General features: G+C 59.8%; 1 protein-coding gene across 1 annotated transcript; it reads right to left on the bottom strand.

The window, feature by feature from the left end:
* Positions 1 to 3229: 3229 nt before the first annotated feature.
* On the bottom strand, positions 3230 to 13523 carry KIAA1755 (KIAA1755 ortholog). The gene is made up of 14 exons (XM_031588430.2): positions 13310 to 13523; positions 11363 to 11560; positions 9921 to 11133; positions 9706 to 9837; positions 9067 to 9190; positions 8587 to 8680; positions 7840 to 7926; positions 7200 to 7316; positions 6816 to 6914; positions 6580 to 6728; positions 6052 to 6190; positions 5768 to 5890; positions 5070 to 5261; positions 3230 to 5000 (listed from the first exon to the last, which is right to left on the bottom strand). The coding sequence occupies exons 1-14, from the start codon at positions 13310 to 13312 to the stop codon at positions 4260 to 4262; spliced, it is 3411 nt and encodes a 1136-aa protein (XP_031444290.2). The 5' UTR covers positions 13313 to 13523; the 3' UTR covers positions 3230 to 4259.
* Positions 13524 to 13623: the final 100 nt, after the last annotated feature.

The following is a 13623-nucleotide window of genomic DNA, read 5'->3' as shown; positions in this document are numbered from 1 at the left end:
CAGCCGTGTGATGGCACCAAATTCTTGGAGTGATCTGAAACAGATTTTTCTCACTCAGCTCTGCCCTGGCTCAGGATCAGACTCAGCCCAGCAGGAGCCTGCATGCCTGGTGGGTGCGATGCTGGGGCTGATGGCACGGAGCTGGTGGCATAAAGATGGATCCTGCACAGCCTTTGGGCCAAGAACAGAACAGTGGTGGTACCCGGGCTATAGCTGTGTCTCAGCTCCCAGTGGGGCAGCGGGAGCTGGCTCTGACCCTGCATCCCTGCAGGAGGAATCCCTCCATTTGCAGTTGGTGCCCCCTCCATTTACCCCTGCACACAGGGGGGGTTCTGTCTGCCCTGCAGTGGAAATGCAGGCGGGAGGTGGCCGTGCTGATGGTGTTATTTTTACTCTCCTTAGTAAGACAAGGATGCATTAAGAGGGAGTTTGCTCTGCTGGATGCCCAAAATAGCCCATGTGCTCAAGGTGTTCCATGGAGGGCTGTGCCTGCCCCGCTCCCACCCGCTGCTGGAGCAGCTTCAAAGGGGCTGTGCCCGTGTCCCGGCTGTTTGCTATGCTGGGTGTGCAGCGAGCTACACCCGGCCCCACGCACAGCACATCCTGAGTTAGGCGAGCAAACAAACCCTGAAAGGGACAGTGTCTTCCCTGAGCCCTGAGCTACGCCATCAGCTGCCTCTGAGTGCCCTGCCTGTGCTGGGCTCCTCCGCCCTGGGATGCTCTCCGTGTGGCTGGGGTGGGGGCAGAAGTGGGTGGGGGTGTCCTGAGCTTCCCCTGACACCACGGGGCTCTGGAAGCTGTGCTGGAGGTCCAGGATGGGCAGGTCTGAGGGGTGCGGTGTGCTCTGGTGGCACCCTGATGTCACCCCGGTGTCATCCGTGTATCATCCCAGTGTCACCCCACTCTGATGTAGGACAGCAGTGGAGAAGCAAAAGCTGAGCTGTGCAAATCCATTTCCGAGGACTGCCAAGAAAAGCCCCAAGGGGAGAGATGGGCAGCTGATCAGCACCTTCTCTGGAAACCCTGGGGGCAAAGTGCTCGCCGCATGGCTGGAGGGAGGCTCCGGGAGGAATGTGTGATTTCACAGCCTTTGTTCTACAGCCCAACCTGTGTTTTCTATTTAAGATGAGGAGAAGCCAACCCTCCCTGCCCCCCTTTATCCAGCTCTGAGCTCCAAGCCAGGCCCAGGCAGGGCTCTGACAGCCGTGGGATGTGTCCATAGACCATGTGGCATTGGGTGCCTGCAGTGTGGAGCAGGGCTCAGTGCTCTCTTTGTGAGCTGAATGGCTTCACCCCATAGCGAGCCCATTTCCAGCTGCTGGGTGTCATTTCCAAGCAGCTCTCTGGAAGAACCCCAGCCCTGCTCTGCACAGCATGCCTTCGTGTTTCCTCAGTAATCCCACACCTCTGTGGTTTCTGACAGCCATTTGCTGGTGGATCAGGATGGCCTCCACTCCCTGCTCAGGGCTTTCCAGACGTTGGGATGAATGATGCACTCACATCTCTGGTGGTGAACCTGTGTCAGCTCAGTGCCCCACAGCCCTGTGCCCAGGGCAGCTCCCGTCACAGCTGTGTGCCACCTTTAGGGGGGGGCTCAGGACCCCCTGGGTCAGCAGGGGTCAGGTTGGGGTTGTGCTGGGCATTGGTGTTCCATACTTGGTGCCATCTTTGCCCCCGCTGTCAGGAATTTCTTTGCCTTTGCATTTGTCCCAGTTTAGGGCAGGAGCAGGAGCATGGAGGCAGTAATGCAGTTCAAGGATCTCTGCTTTCAGCCAAAGGCACCACACAGAGCAGCGCTGAAGCTCAGCTCCCCAGGCACCAGGACTCTGTCTGTGCTCACCTGCAGAAACCAAAGCACCAATCCTTGGCTGTGTGCAGTGAGCACAGGTCTGGACTTGAGCAGCATGCTCTGTGCCATGTCCCCTTTCTGTGCCCCGTCTTGCCCAGGGGCTGTCATAATAGGAGCACAGAGCCCTGTGCCCAGCTCTGGGGGCTCAGTGCCTGCCTGAACCCATTGCTCAGCTCTGTTTTCTTCCTTCTGCACCCATCATTCATTCATCCATTTGGTTTAGAAGGAAGCATACCATGCAGCAGTGCAGGTGGGCTGTGGCCTCGCTGGGGAGTGCAGCTCCTGGGGATCCCCCACAGCCTCTGACAAATGGCTTTGCCATTTCCTGGGTGGGAAAGAGACGTTGATTAACTCCTGCACTTGCCTTTCTGGAAAGGTTATAGCTTAATTGGTCAGACCCGGAGCCATAAATCAGACACTGAAGGATCAGTGGAGCTAAGAAAAATTTGTGCAGGATGTTACAAAAACACTTTTGGGGAGGATGCAACCCACCATGAGCACAGAGCGGGTGGGGGTGGGCAGGGAACTCCAAGCATCACGAGAAAATGCTTTTCCCTCTGCTGAGGAGCTGGAAGCTCTCCGATCTGTTATCAGTTAACCTCAGGGTTTGCAAAATACCATATTATGATGAATTCTTTTTTTCTTTTGGAAAAAGGAGAACAACAGGAAAGCCATTGTTTGTTCTATTGGGAAGAGATTGTAACCGGGTTTGAGAGATGATTCTTTTTCTCCATGGGAAACACTGCTCTTCTCTGACTTACAAAACAACGTGGAAAACCCACAACATGTGGGCCAGGCTGGGCCTGGGCAGTGGGACAGCAGACCCCAGTGCTGACCTCATGGTTACATGAGGAATGGCACAGGGAGACATCTCAGCACGGAGCACCTCTTGGAGCGCCGCAGGTGTTGTTGCTGTATGCCAGCAGAGCATCCTGCAGTCATCACGGGGTTTGACTCGTGGCTGCTGGGGGGATTTCATCTCCTGAATTATAGGATGGACCAACGAGATCCCGCTCTGCTGCCAGCCGGTGTGGCTGCAGCCATCCATTCACACCGGGCTGAGAGGCACCCGGAATTAATTAGAACAATCCATCCTAAAGATGACAAAGGTGTCGATGAGTGTTTTTGTCTCCCAGCAGCACTGGGACTGCGGTGGTGCTGTGAAAGAGATGAAGAGCAGCTCCAGCATGGACCTCAGTCAGCAACTCAGGATGTGGGGATAGTTGGAAAATGGAGCAAACCAGCTGAGCTTGCCCCAATGGGTCACACAGAGCCACCCACACCTCTCCGGAGTAATTCCTTTCAAGCCAAAAGGAACAAGACAGACTTCAGCTATCAGGATTGCAGGGAGGCACTGGCAGAAGTGTTACCAGGGAAATGAGTGGGTAGGAGTGGGGTCAGCAGACCGAAGAGATGCCATGGGACCGATCACTGTGCTGCCAGCACCTACCCATGGGGACCAGCCCACTTTGGTGAATTTGGCACAAACAAGGCTGGAGGGGGTATGACTGATGCTTACAAACTCTGGGATGGGCACCATGTGCCCTTTATGCTGGGGAGCTGCGCTGTGTGGGACAGCGAGCCGTGCCCATATGACAGCTGGGAGTAGGGCTGTGTTTTTCTGGACCAGACTCTATGTGAGACATTGCATTTTGCAAGAATTCCCTTGGTTAGCTCATGGTCACCCCGTCCCAACCCCGCCTGCTCTCCTGCACCGTGTGTCCCATGCAGGGCTGTGGGATGGAGCAGGAGCAGGCAGGGCCAAGTCCCGAGGATTGGATGGTGATGGGAGGGATCACAGCTATAGACCTGCAGAGAGCAGGTGGGACAGAGCAGTTTCTCCCGAACCTAACAACAGGGAGAGGACTCTCGTGAGCTGCAGCAGGGCTTTTTGGTGGTGAGTCTGACCATGAGCTGCTGGGAGGGTCAGCACTGTGGCTATGGCATCTACAGTGTGCAGTGGGGCTCCTGGCAGCACCGGCTCCCAGAAGCCAGCAGGACACAGTTCCCCACTGTGCTCCAAGATCACTGCTCCAGGAGCTTTATTGGCATTAATGTAATTAGTGGCACGTTAATGAGTGCATCCAAAAAAAGCGCCCATTGTCACTGTCACCGGGATGGCACCGTGGTAGCAGGGGCATGGATGGGGCTCTGCATCCCTCAGCTCATCGCTGGGACATGGGCATGCCAGCCCTGCTGCTGATAAATGCACTTTGCAGGAGGATCACCTCGCCTGGCAGATTAACAATTAACCTGGTGAGGGCCAGTAAGTGGGGTTATGGCCTACTTCATGGAGTGTTAAATGCTGAAAGACTGAAAAACCAATGGGCTCTGAGCACTGGGCAGCAGTGCCCACATTTTACCCCTGAGCATGGCACATCCCCATGCGTCCCCGGCACGGGGGTCACCTTCACTTCGTGTCTGCCCTGCCCAGCCCTGTGGCACGGTGATTCTCCAGGTACACAATTGGGGAGGGTTTCTGGGGGCTACCAGGTGGCCCCAGGTCCTGAGGCACAGCCGAGATTGTCGCTGGGGTTTCTTCAGCAGAGTTCTGTGTGTCTGAGTCCTCAGAGGAGAAGCTGCTGTGGCTGGAGACCTGGAAGTACTGCGCTGCATCGCCTCGTGGATGTGCTGAGCCGTGCGCTGGGGGCTGACTGCAGAGGGGGGCACGCGGTGGGGAGGGGGACACGCAAGGGTTCTTGGTGCGCGGTGGGGTCCCACTGCCGCACGTCGGGAGGGAGCTGCAGCGCGGCCGTGGGGAGCTTGGAGGTGAGCGAGCGGCACCGTGCTGCTCCGTGCCCGCGGCACGGCCACAAGAGCTGCTGGTTGAGGGCTGCCCCGAAGCGTGCACGGCCCCACGGCCGGGAGCGGTGGCTGCAGACCCCTCCCACAGCTCGGCCAGCATCGCCTCCAGGCTCTGCCGCGTCTCCTGGTATTTGTGCCACGCTGCCGTCCAGGCCCCCGTCCCGCTGCTGCTCTGCATCCGGCGCAGCTGCGCCCGCATCTCCTGCAGCTTTTCCGTGGAGAACTCCACCGACAGCCTCTGGAACGAGCTCTCCAGGCGCTGCAGAGCCTCGGGCCGCCCCGCGGGGACCCCGCCGTGCTTCGCCTGCGCCGAGCACTGCCTGCAGCCGGCGTTCAGACAAGTGATCTGCAAAACAATGCACGGTGCTGCACGTCCCGCTGCCTGCCTGCAGTGCCCTGGGCAGCGTGCACCCACCTTGCTGGAGAACTGACGCAGCTCGTGCAGCATCTCCAGCTCTGCCTGCCGCCGCTCCATGCGCTGCTGGAAGCTCATCAGCTTCGTTCGGAACAGGGCAACGGCTGCCTGCAAGGGCTCAGCCTCGGGGAACACAGAATCCTGCAGCTTGTCTGCCTGCTGACACAGCGCCAGGCCGTGCCGGTGCCGGGCCTGCAGGTAGGCACAGCAGTGAGATCCGCACTGGGAGCAGTGCTGATGGCTCAGGGTGCAGCTCTCAGCTCAGAGCACTCCACGCCGGAGCCATAGCTGTGTGCTCAGTGCGTGCGGAGAGGCAGTTCTGGGCAGGTGAGAGGCAGCAAAGCATTGGGCATTCTGCACATCTCTGCTCTGCATGGCCTGGCTTTGCACCACACAGACTGCACTGCCCTGAGTGGGTCTGTATTGCTTCTTCCCTGTGCAGAGCGAGAAATTAAGGGCCCTGACTGCAGCGGGGAGCAGGGAGCAGCCCCAGGGCAGCAGAGCTGGGAGTAACAGCCAGGCCTTGTCTGGAGGAAACTCATTTTGCACAGAGATCTCATTCCCAGCCTGGGAGAGCTGGGCTGAGTACACCAAACTCTGTAAGGGCATCGGAACCCTGCTCTAATTTTGCACGTTGATGTCTGTGCCCAGTGCTGGGCTGTGTGCTGGGAGGTGACACTGGAGGTGGCCGTACGTACCGCTGCCTGCAGCAGGAATTCACTCCAGCGCTCTGTGGAGCTCTCACAGCTGTCAGGGCTGCACTCCTCAGCTCCCATCTCACGCAGCCTCGCTGCTCCCTCTCCATCCAGCCACTGCCTGAGCTGCAGGGAGCAGGTGAGGGTCAGCAGGACGGCCCCAAGCATTGCCCTTCCCTTTCTTGCACCGCCCGGTTACGCACAGCACCAATAATTAAAACCCAAGCTCGGGCAATCCTGTCATTACCTGCATTTCCTCCATCACTATAAGCTGCTCCAGCACTCACCTCATCCAGCTCAGCCCCCAGCTCCCACACCTTCCTCAGGGCGCTGAGCCGCTCCAGGCGGCTGTTGGACAGCGAGACCAGGAGGTGCAGCTCCTCCTCCAGCTGTGCGTACCGTGCCTCGGCCGCATCAATGCCAGCCCTGCGTGGGGGAGAAGGGTTAGGGCTGAGGTTGGGTTATGGATAGGGTTAGAGTTAGGGTTAGAGTCAGGGGTGGGCAGCACAGGGCTGGGTGTCTGTATCGGGAGCTGAACGTGAGCGGCACCGCTGGATGCGATGGGCATTGCTGGATGGGAGCGGCATTGCTGGACTCGTGCAGCAGCACCGGGGCTTGGCCCCATCTAGTGGCTCTGCCTGAGACAGGCCCACGGGATGCCTGCAGGCGCTGGGAGCACAGAGCCCGGTGCCCTGCGGACCCCCAGCGGGATTCCTGCACGGGGTGTGGGCATGGCAGAAGGGTGATGGGCAGCGGGTGGCAGCGCTGGGAGGTGCTGCTGGCGGGGAGGTGGTCCCGGTCCCTCTGCCCCATACCTGACGTGGGGTGAGGCGCGGAGCCGGGCAGCATCCCTGCGCAGCCGGGCCAGCACGGCCCCCCCCTCGCGCTGCAGGCACAGCAGCTGCGGGTCGCTCAGCACCCTGCGCATCAGCTCCTGGTGCCTCTCGATGCACGCGGCCGCATCCTGCCGAGAGACTGCGCTCAGCGGGGGCTGCAGGACGGGCAGCTCAGGCTGTGCAGTGAGGGATGGAGATGGGCACAGCCCCGGTACCTGCATCCCCGCCGCACCGTCAGTGCTCTGAAGCTCCTGGATGCAGCTCTGCAGCAGCTCCAATGCCCGCCCGAGGCTGGAGGTGAAGGGCTGCAGCCTCTGTTGGGAAGCACAGGGGTGAGCAGGGCTGTGCAGGCAGAGGGACAGGAGCAGGGGCTGCAGCAGAGAGCCAGAGCAACTGACAGAGTAGGGAGTGCTTTGGGGACATCATGTGGAAGCCAGTGAGGAAGGGATGGGGAAGTGACAGCAGGAGCCAGGCCAGCAGCAAGCTGTCCTATGCTGGGGACAGGGGTGGGACAGGAAGGCTGCTCTGTGCTCTGCACTTTGGGGACCGAGGGGGACTGGGGGAAGGGAGGAGGTGGCTGATGGTGCGGTCGTGGACACCTGGAAGAATTGCACCCACTCGCCGTGGCAGTAGGGGAAGGTGCCCTCCAGCTCCGCCGTCACCTGGGAGCTGTCGACGAAACGGCCCAGAGCCTTCAGTGATGTCAGCGTCTCCACCTGCAGGGCATGAGGCTCCTGAGAGCTGTGGGACTGCACTGGTCGTGTCCCCCAGGGGCAGCCTGGAGCTGGGGAACGTGGCCCTCACACCCCTTTGGCACTGAGTGTGCAGTGCAGCTCCGGCTGCGTCCCCCTGCAACTCCGCTGTGTTTGAATGCTTGGGACATCACTGGGACTGCAATAATCTGCCACGACATCCAAACGAGGTAATCGGGCTCATTAATATTTCACATGATATTAATTACACTGAGCGGCACTAGATGAACAATAAACCCTTTCAGGTTTAGATTTATCACCCTGACACCTGTGTTTGGCTGATGGCTGTGATGGGGAAGCAACCTTTGGTACAGCCCAGCAGAGCCATGGCAGCAGTGAGCCCCAAAGCGGGGAGCAGGATCTCCAGTGAGGGGATGGAGGGTGCTCCAAACTGGGAGGCTGCTGTCACCCCCATGGGATATGGGGTGCTGCTGCCGTGGGATAAAACAGAGGGACAAGAGGAGGGGATGGGGCAGACAGCTCTCACCTGCAGCCCAGGCAGCTTCTCACGGGGAGCAGATGGCTCCTTCTCAGACAACAGCAGCACGGTGTGGATGCAACCTGGTGAGATGTTCTGTGAAGGAAGGACAGTCACTCCTGCATGCCCTGCCATGCTGCCATGGCCATCGGACCCAAGTCAACCACAGCCATGGGTAACCAAGGGAAAAAGGCCTCGAGCTCACTGGCATGGGAAATGGAACCAGTCCCCATATCACAGAATAGATCCCTGGCAGAAGGAACCCATGGAAAGTGGCCCGGTGAACAAGTCCCTTCCCTCATACCAGTGACAATTCTCTCCATGGGGGGCTTTGCTCAGGGGAAATGGGGTCTTTGTGCCTCATCAGGGGCTGCTCGCACCACTGTGGACGTGCCCAGAATTACAGACTGAGCAGCAACTTTGGGAACAAAGGAGAGGTTGTTTGAGTGTTGCCAGTCCTGTGGGGAATCTGGGGATGAGAAGGCAGTAAAAGATGTGATTTTTCTAAATAAATGCATGGTGATGATGCTGCGGGATGCTTATATCTGTCCCAGTAAACCCGCACCATGGCGCTAACGGGGAAAATCTGAGCAAGATAAAAGCACAGCCTTGGGCATCACAGGGCTGGGCTGCCTGTAGGGCTGCTCTGAGCTGGGGGGATGGGATGTGGCTCTCAAGAGGGTTGGCGCTGTAGCTGCCATGGAACAGGGGCTGCAGGCACACACAGCTGGCACATACAGCACAGCCCCAGCGTACCTGCATGGAGCGGAGAGCGGAGTACAGGGTGGGAGAGGGGGGCTGCTTCCTAGCATCCACCACGACTGTCAGCCCGCTGTCCTTCGCATCCTTCCTGGCACATGGGAACACAACACAGTGACAAGGAGGCAAATTGCACGGGTCAGCAGAGGGTGCTCCCCAGGATTCGACCTGCTGGGAGGCAGAGCGGTGCCTGTCCCCAGGAGAAACAGCAGCACTGGAGCTGTGCCCTCATCCCCATTGGTAACCCCAGCTCAGCACAGAGTGGGGTGGCACTGCCAGTGCTGGGCAGAGGCACAGGGTATGCACCCCATGCCCAGGGGTGGCTGCAGTGAGGGGTGTGGACATGGCAAGGAGCCTGTGGGATGTGCACAAATGGTGTAAATGGGATGTGCCCAACGGGTGCATGTGGGATGTGCCCAAACAATGCATTCAGGATGCAGGTCACAGGGGAAGCCCTCAGGTCCTCCCAGCCCTTACCTTGGGAGGGAGCAGAGGCAGAGGAGCAGCCTTGCCAGCTCGGCAGCTGAGCACCACGTGGTCCCCCAGGCGCTGCCACTGGTGGTCACCTGCAGGAGAGCCCTGCCCAGCTTGTCGGTGCCACCTGCAGAGTTGAAGCAAGACATTGACCTCTCCTTCCCTGCCAGCCGGTGGTGGGGTCTCTGCACAGCCCACACTGGCATTTCACAGGGGGGTCAGGCACAAGACCTGCCTGAATCCAGTTATGTCTGATCCCTGCAGAGGGGCAGTGAGGGCTGTGCCAGCCCCCCAGGGCCCTCGCATGCTCACTAGCCCTGGAAATGCCACGTTTCAGATGATGAGGATGATTCCCCCCCAGAAAACAAGGATGTTTCTGCCACAGTTTTTCAGTTCTTGGGAAAAGGAAGAATCCAAACGTTTGCCGTTTGGCAGCTAAAAGCTGAAAAGCTTCATTTGTGAGGAATGGTGTGGGAGGGCTGCGTGCAGCTGGGAGCCGTGTCAGCTGCTCAGAGCACGCTGTCTGACTTTTTTTGCCCAGCTGAAGGGGGGAAATTCCCAAGGTGGGAGCTTTCTTGGGGGCAAAGCCCTGAGACCTCCCCCCCAAACCGCTTCCCAGCAGAAGGCAGCTGCCCCCTGTACCTGGAAGGCAGACAATGCCTGAGTGCAGCAGCCCGGTGTGCAGCTCCTGCCAGGGCACGGAGGGGCCGTTCTGTCTGACGGTGCTTTGCAGGGACCGTTCCTCTGCAGGGGCTGCAGCTGCCACATCTGCACCTGCCCATGGGGACAGAGGAGAGGGGTTGGCAAAGTGATGGGGCACAGAAATGCAGCAGCCCGCAGCCCCATGCGATCATCACCTTTCCCAGCTGGCTTGGCTCTGCTCATCCTGGGTGAGTAAATGGCAGACACCTTCCTCCAGCCACCCTCATGCTGGCTGCCCGCGCTGTCCCCGAGCCGAGGGCCCTTCAGGAAGGAGAACTTGTGGCTGGAGCTCGCTGCCTCCGAGCGAGTGGGGGCTGAGGGCAGATGGGGGCTGCGCTGCCCCACCGCCTGCCCTCCCGAACCCCCAGCACGAGCCCTGCGGGGGCAGGGGGTGCTGGCCTTGCTCCCACATGGCACAGGGGGCTCAGCTAGGGGTGCATCGGGCTCCTCCAGGATGGCTGCCATCAGCGCGGGGCCGAAGCTCACCGGGTTCTGAAGGGCGGCCAGGTAGGAGTCGCGGTGCCGGCAGCGCAGGCCGTGCGGCCCAGGCTCCCCGCTCAGCCTCCTTCTCTGGCACGGGGTGCAGGGACCCTCCTGGGAGCTCAGCACTCCCCTGAAGGGCCAGGAGCCCACCCAGGGCTGTGCTGCAGCAGAGCGGGACGTGGCCAGGAGGTCCTGCTGGGAGAGCTGCAGCAGCTCCACGTACTCCCCCTCCAGGTTCTGGCTGATGATATCCTGCAGGCTGGGCACGGCCAGAGTGGTCGGGTTCTGCCTCAACCCTGCCTGCTCCACCTTGACCAACCCCGGGTACCTCCCCTGGTTTGGCTTCCAGCTGTCTCTGCAGCCCGGGGCGATGCTGGCAATGTTGCTGTAGGGCACTGAGCTCTCTGCTGTGCCATGGGGTGTGGGTGTGATCGATGCCACTGGCTCAGTTGGTGCTGCTGGCTCCAGACTGGGGCCTCCTGGTGCACCCATGGGTGCGCCACTGGGTCCAGCCTTGGGCTTGTCGACAAACTCTGGTGAGGCAATCTTGCTCCACGGCAGTGGGGTGATGCCATTCTCAGTGGCCACCAGGCAGGTGTGCAGGGGGGACCCAGCATGGTTGCAATTAATCTCCTCCAGCCACTCGTTGGTGAAGAGCAGCGCGTAGGCAGCCTCGGGGATGGGTGTCTCCTGCACGCTGTCCAGGTCTGGTGAGAGGTGCTTGAGGGCAATGCGTGCTGTGTGCTCCTGGCAGGGCTCTGCCTGCAGGTAGAAGTCCCCGGCACGCAGCAGCAGTGGGTTGAGAGGTGCCAGGTGCACCACCACCTTCTCGTGCAGACACAAGGGCCAGCCCTCGTGCAGGAAGATGCAGTTGGAGTAGGGAGCCTGCAAGGGAGGGAGAATGCAGGGCATCAGCAAGAGCCTCTGCGGCTCCTGTGCTTCCACTCATGAAACCACGCTGAGCCTGTGGCCACTCCCAGGAGGCTGGGTGCTCCCCCCATGGTGACAGGGATGGGATATGCAGCCCAGGGCAAGGCATGGCTGTGCAGGGCATCACGCTTTAGGACACAATGGGGCATGGGGTAGCAAAGCACGAGGCAGCTCATCAGCTTACACAGGCCGCCCGCCGCACGTGCTCGAAGAGGCGCTTGGCAGGGATGAGGAAGTCCAGCAGGCAGCAGAGCCCATCACCCTGGTAGCTGCTCTCCAGCAGGCGGAACACCTGGCCCAGCACTGTTGGGGCTGTGGCTTCAAAGGGCGGATAGAGGGCGCGGAGAGCACTTTGCACAGCTGCATCCAGGGACTGTGAGTCCTGCGGGAGGAAAGCAGGGTGCTGTCACCCACCCCTCAGAGCCCACACCACACTGCTGCACCCCACACCCCCCCCAGTCGGGAAAGTGGCCCTGCAGCAGCTGAGAGGTTAAGTGGAGTCCAAGCAGAGATGTGCGCTCAGCAGATCCCAGGAATGCAGCGGCTGGAGGAGAGGAGGAAGGCCAAGCAGCTGGAGATGGATGGGGTGTTTGGGTTCAGGCACTTCACTGGATATGACGAACTCCAAATTAATCTCTGGAGGGTTTTCTGAGAAGAATGCTGCCCAGTGACAACCCCATCCCCAACAAAACACAGCTTTCTAAATTGGCAAAGGCATAGGGTTAGGGTCATGCATCAGATCACCCTGCTGACTTTGCTTCCCCAGTTTTGCAAAGACATTAATTGCACAGAGCTTGTAGACACAACAGTGCATGGGAGGAAGTGATCCGAATGTTCATCTGAAGCTTCAGCTGCAAGACAGGGAGAGTGAGGGTGAATGTGCACATGGCTGCAGAGCAGAGAGCTGCGACAGCAAGCGAGGAAGAGATGTGGAGAGGCCACAAGAAGCATGCAAACTCAGCTTGGCCACAAGCAGGCAGTGCCCTTCTCATAGCTCTGGCTTCAGGCACAGTTGATGCTGGAGCTGAGCCCCAGAGGAGGGATTGCAGACATAGGGGCAGATTGTGAGGACCAACATCTGTTCTGGGGCAGCAGGAAGCGTGCCCTGACCTCACGCTGCTCCGCAGTCTGGGATAGGGAAGGAGCTGGGGAAGAAGCCTGGACTCATCCCATGGAGGGACAATGCAGGGTGTCTGACAGTGGGGATGGCCCTACAGTAAGATGAAAGAGGAGAATCTTCCCACCAACAAAACCCAACCAAATGGGCTCGGCTGTGGGTGAATCAGTAGAATAAAGCAAGCCGCTTTCCTGGGAACGGGCTAAAAGTGCACAGACCTCCCTAAAGCAGTGGGAACAGCATCCTGGGGAAAACTATTGGCTGATGGATGGCGGCACCGGATGCACCCCGGGCTGTGCCAAAGGGCGTTTTGGCCTACAGTGTTCAGAAATGTTTTGTTAAGTGTCATAGAGCACTTCATCATGGGAGAGGCTTTGGGGTGAGATCGGCGCAGAGCTCTGTGCTCATGCAGAGGGCTGAGGTGAGAGTGGGGAGTGGGGAGAAACCAAACGGGACCCAATGAGCCCCCTTCCCTCCTCCAGCTGCAAGGGAGTGAAACAAAAGGCATTAGGGAGCACGAGAAGATTTACATTTGCAAAGCCATTTCCATTTTAATAAGCCAAAGTGCTGTTAAATAGAGATTGATATTTCTCCCCAAACACCCATAACTTTTAGCGGTGATTTATCCCGGCGAGACGGGCTGGGCAGTGGTGTTTTGGTTGCAAGAAGGTTGGTTAACTCGAGCCCGAAGCCACGGGATGACCGCACAGCCTCTCCTCTCCCCCCATCGGGAAGGAGCGGGGTGAGAACGCCCGGACCCGCAGCCCACAACAGCTCAGCTCTGTCTCGCGGGGAGGGGGGTTAAGGGAACACGAGGAACGGAGTAGAGCAGCGCAGCGCTCAGCCTCACTTCGGCCCCGATCGGGGCAGCAGCCCCCGTTTCACCGCCCGCGGTCCCGGCAGAACGGCGGGGCGATCCGAGCCCCGCACACCGCCGCCCCCCGACGGTTCCGCCCCGTCGGGGCTCCCCGACGGCAGGTGCGGGGGAAAGGATAGCAAAGCAGAAGGCATTACCATGGTTAATGGGCAGCGGCAGCGCGCCCGGGGGGGCCTCCCCTCGTCCTTCCTCGGGGTCCGGCGCTTCCTCCCGCCCGCGGGGTCTCCTCGGCGGCTGCGGCTTCGCGGTGCGGTCCCGGTGCCCGCGGGCGCTGCGGAGCTGCCGGCCCCCCCCGCCCCATGGCCCGCCCGGAGCCGGAGGACGGGCTGCTCCCTCCCCCCGCCCGCGGCTCTGCTGGAAAAAAAAAAAAAAAAAAAAAAAAGAAAGAAAAAGAAAGAAAGAGAAGAAAAAAGTGCGAGCGCGGGGGAGGGGAGGGAAGGGGTTGGCGGAG

Source organism: Phasianus colchicus, chromosome 17 (assembly GCF_987193195.1).
Source record: "Phasianus colchicus chromosome 17, bPhaCol1.hap1.1, whole genome shotgun sequence".
NCBI lineage: Eukaryota > Metazoa > Chordata > Aves > Galliformes > Phasianidae > Phasianus > Phasianus colchicus.
This window is presented reverse-complemented; position numbering and strand designations above follow the sequence as displayed.

Bases quoted from the DNA above. Each gene is read 5' to 3' on its own strand.
- KIAA1755 (XM_031588430.2), bottom strand. The intron at 7,927-8,586 runs GTACGCTGGGGC...CTTCCTTCACAG, and splicing joins CCGCTCTCCGCTCCATGCAG to AACATCTCACCAGGTTGCAT. The intron at 5,001-5,069 runs GTGGGTGCACGC...ATTGTTTTGCAG, and splicing joins TGCGTCAGTTCTCCAGCAAG to ATCACTTGTCTGAACGCCGG.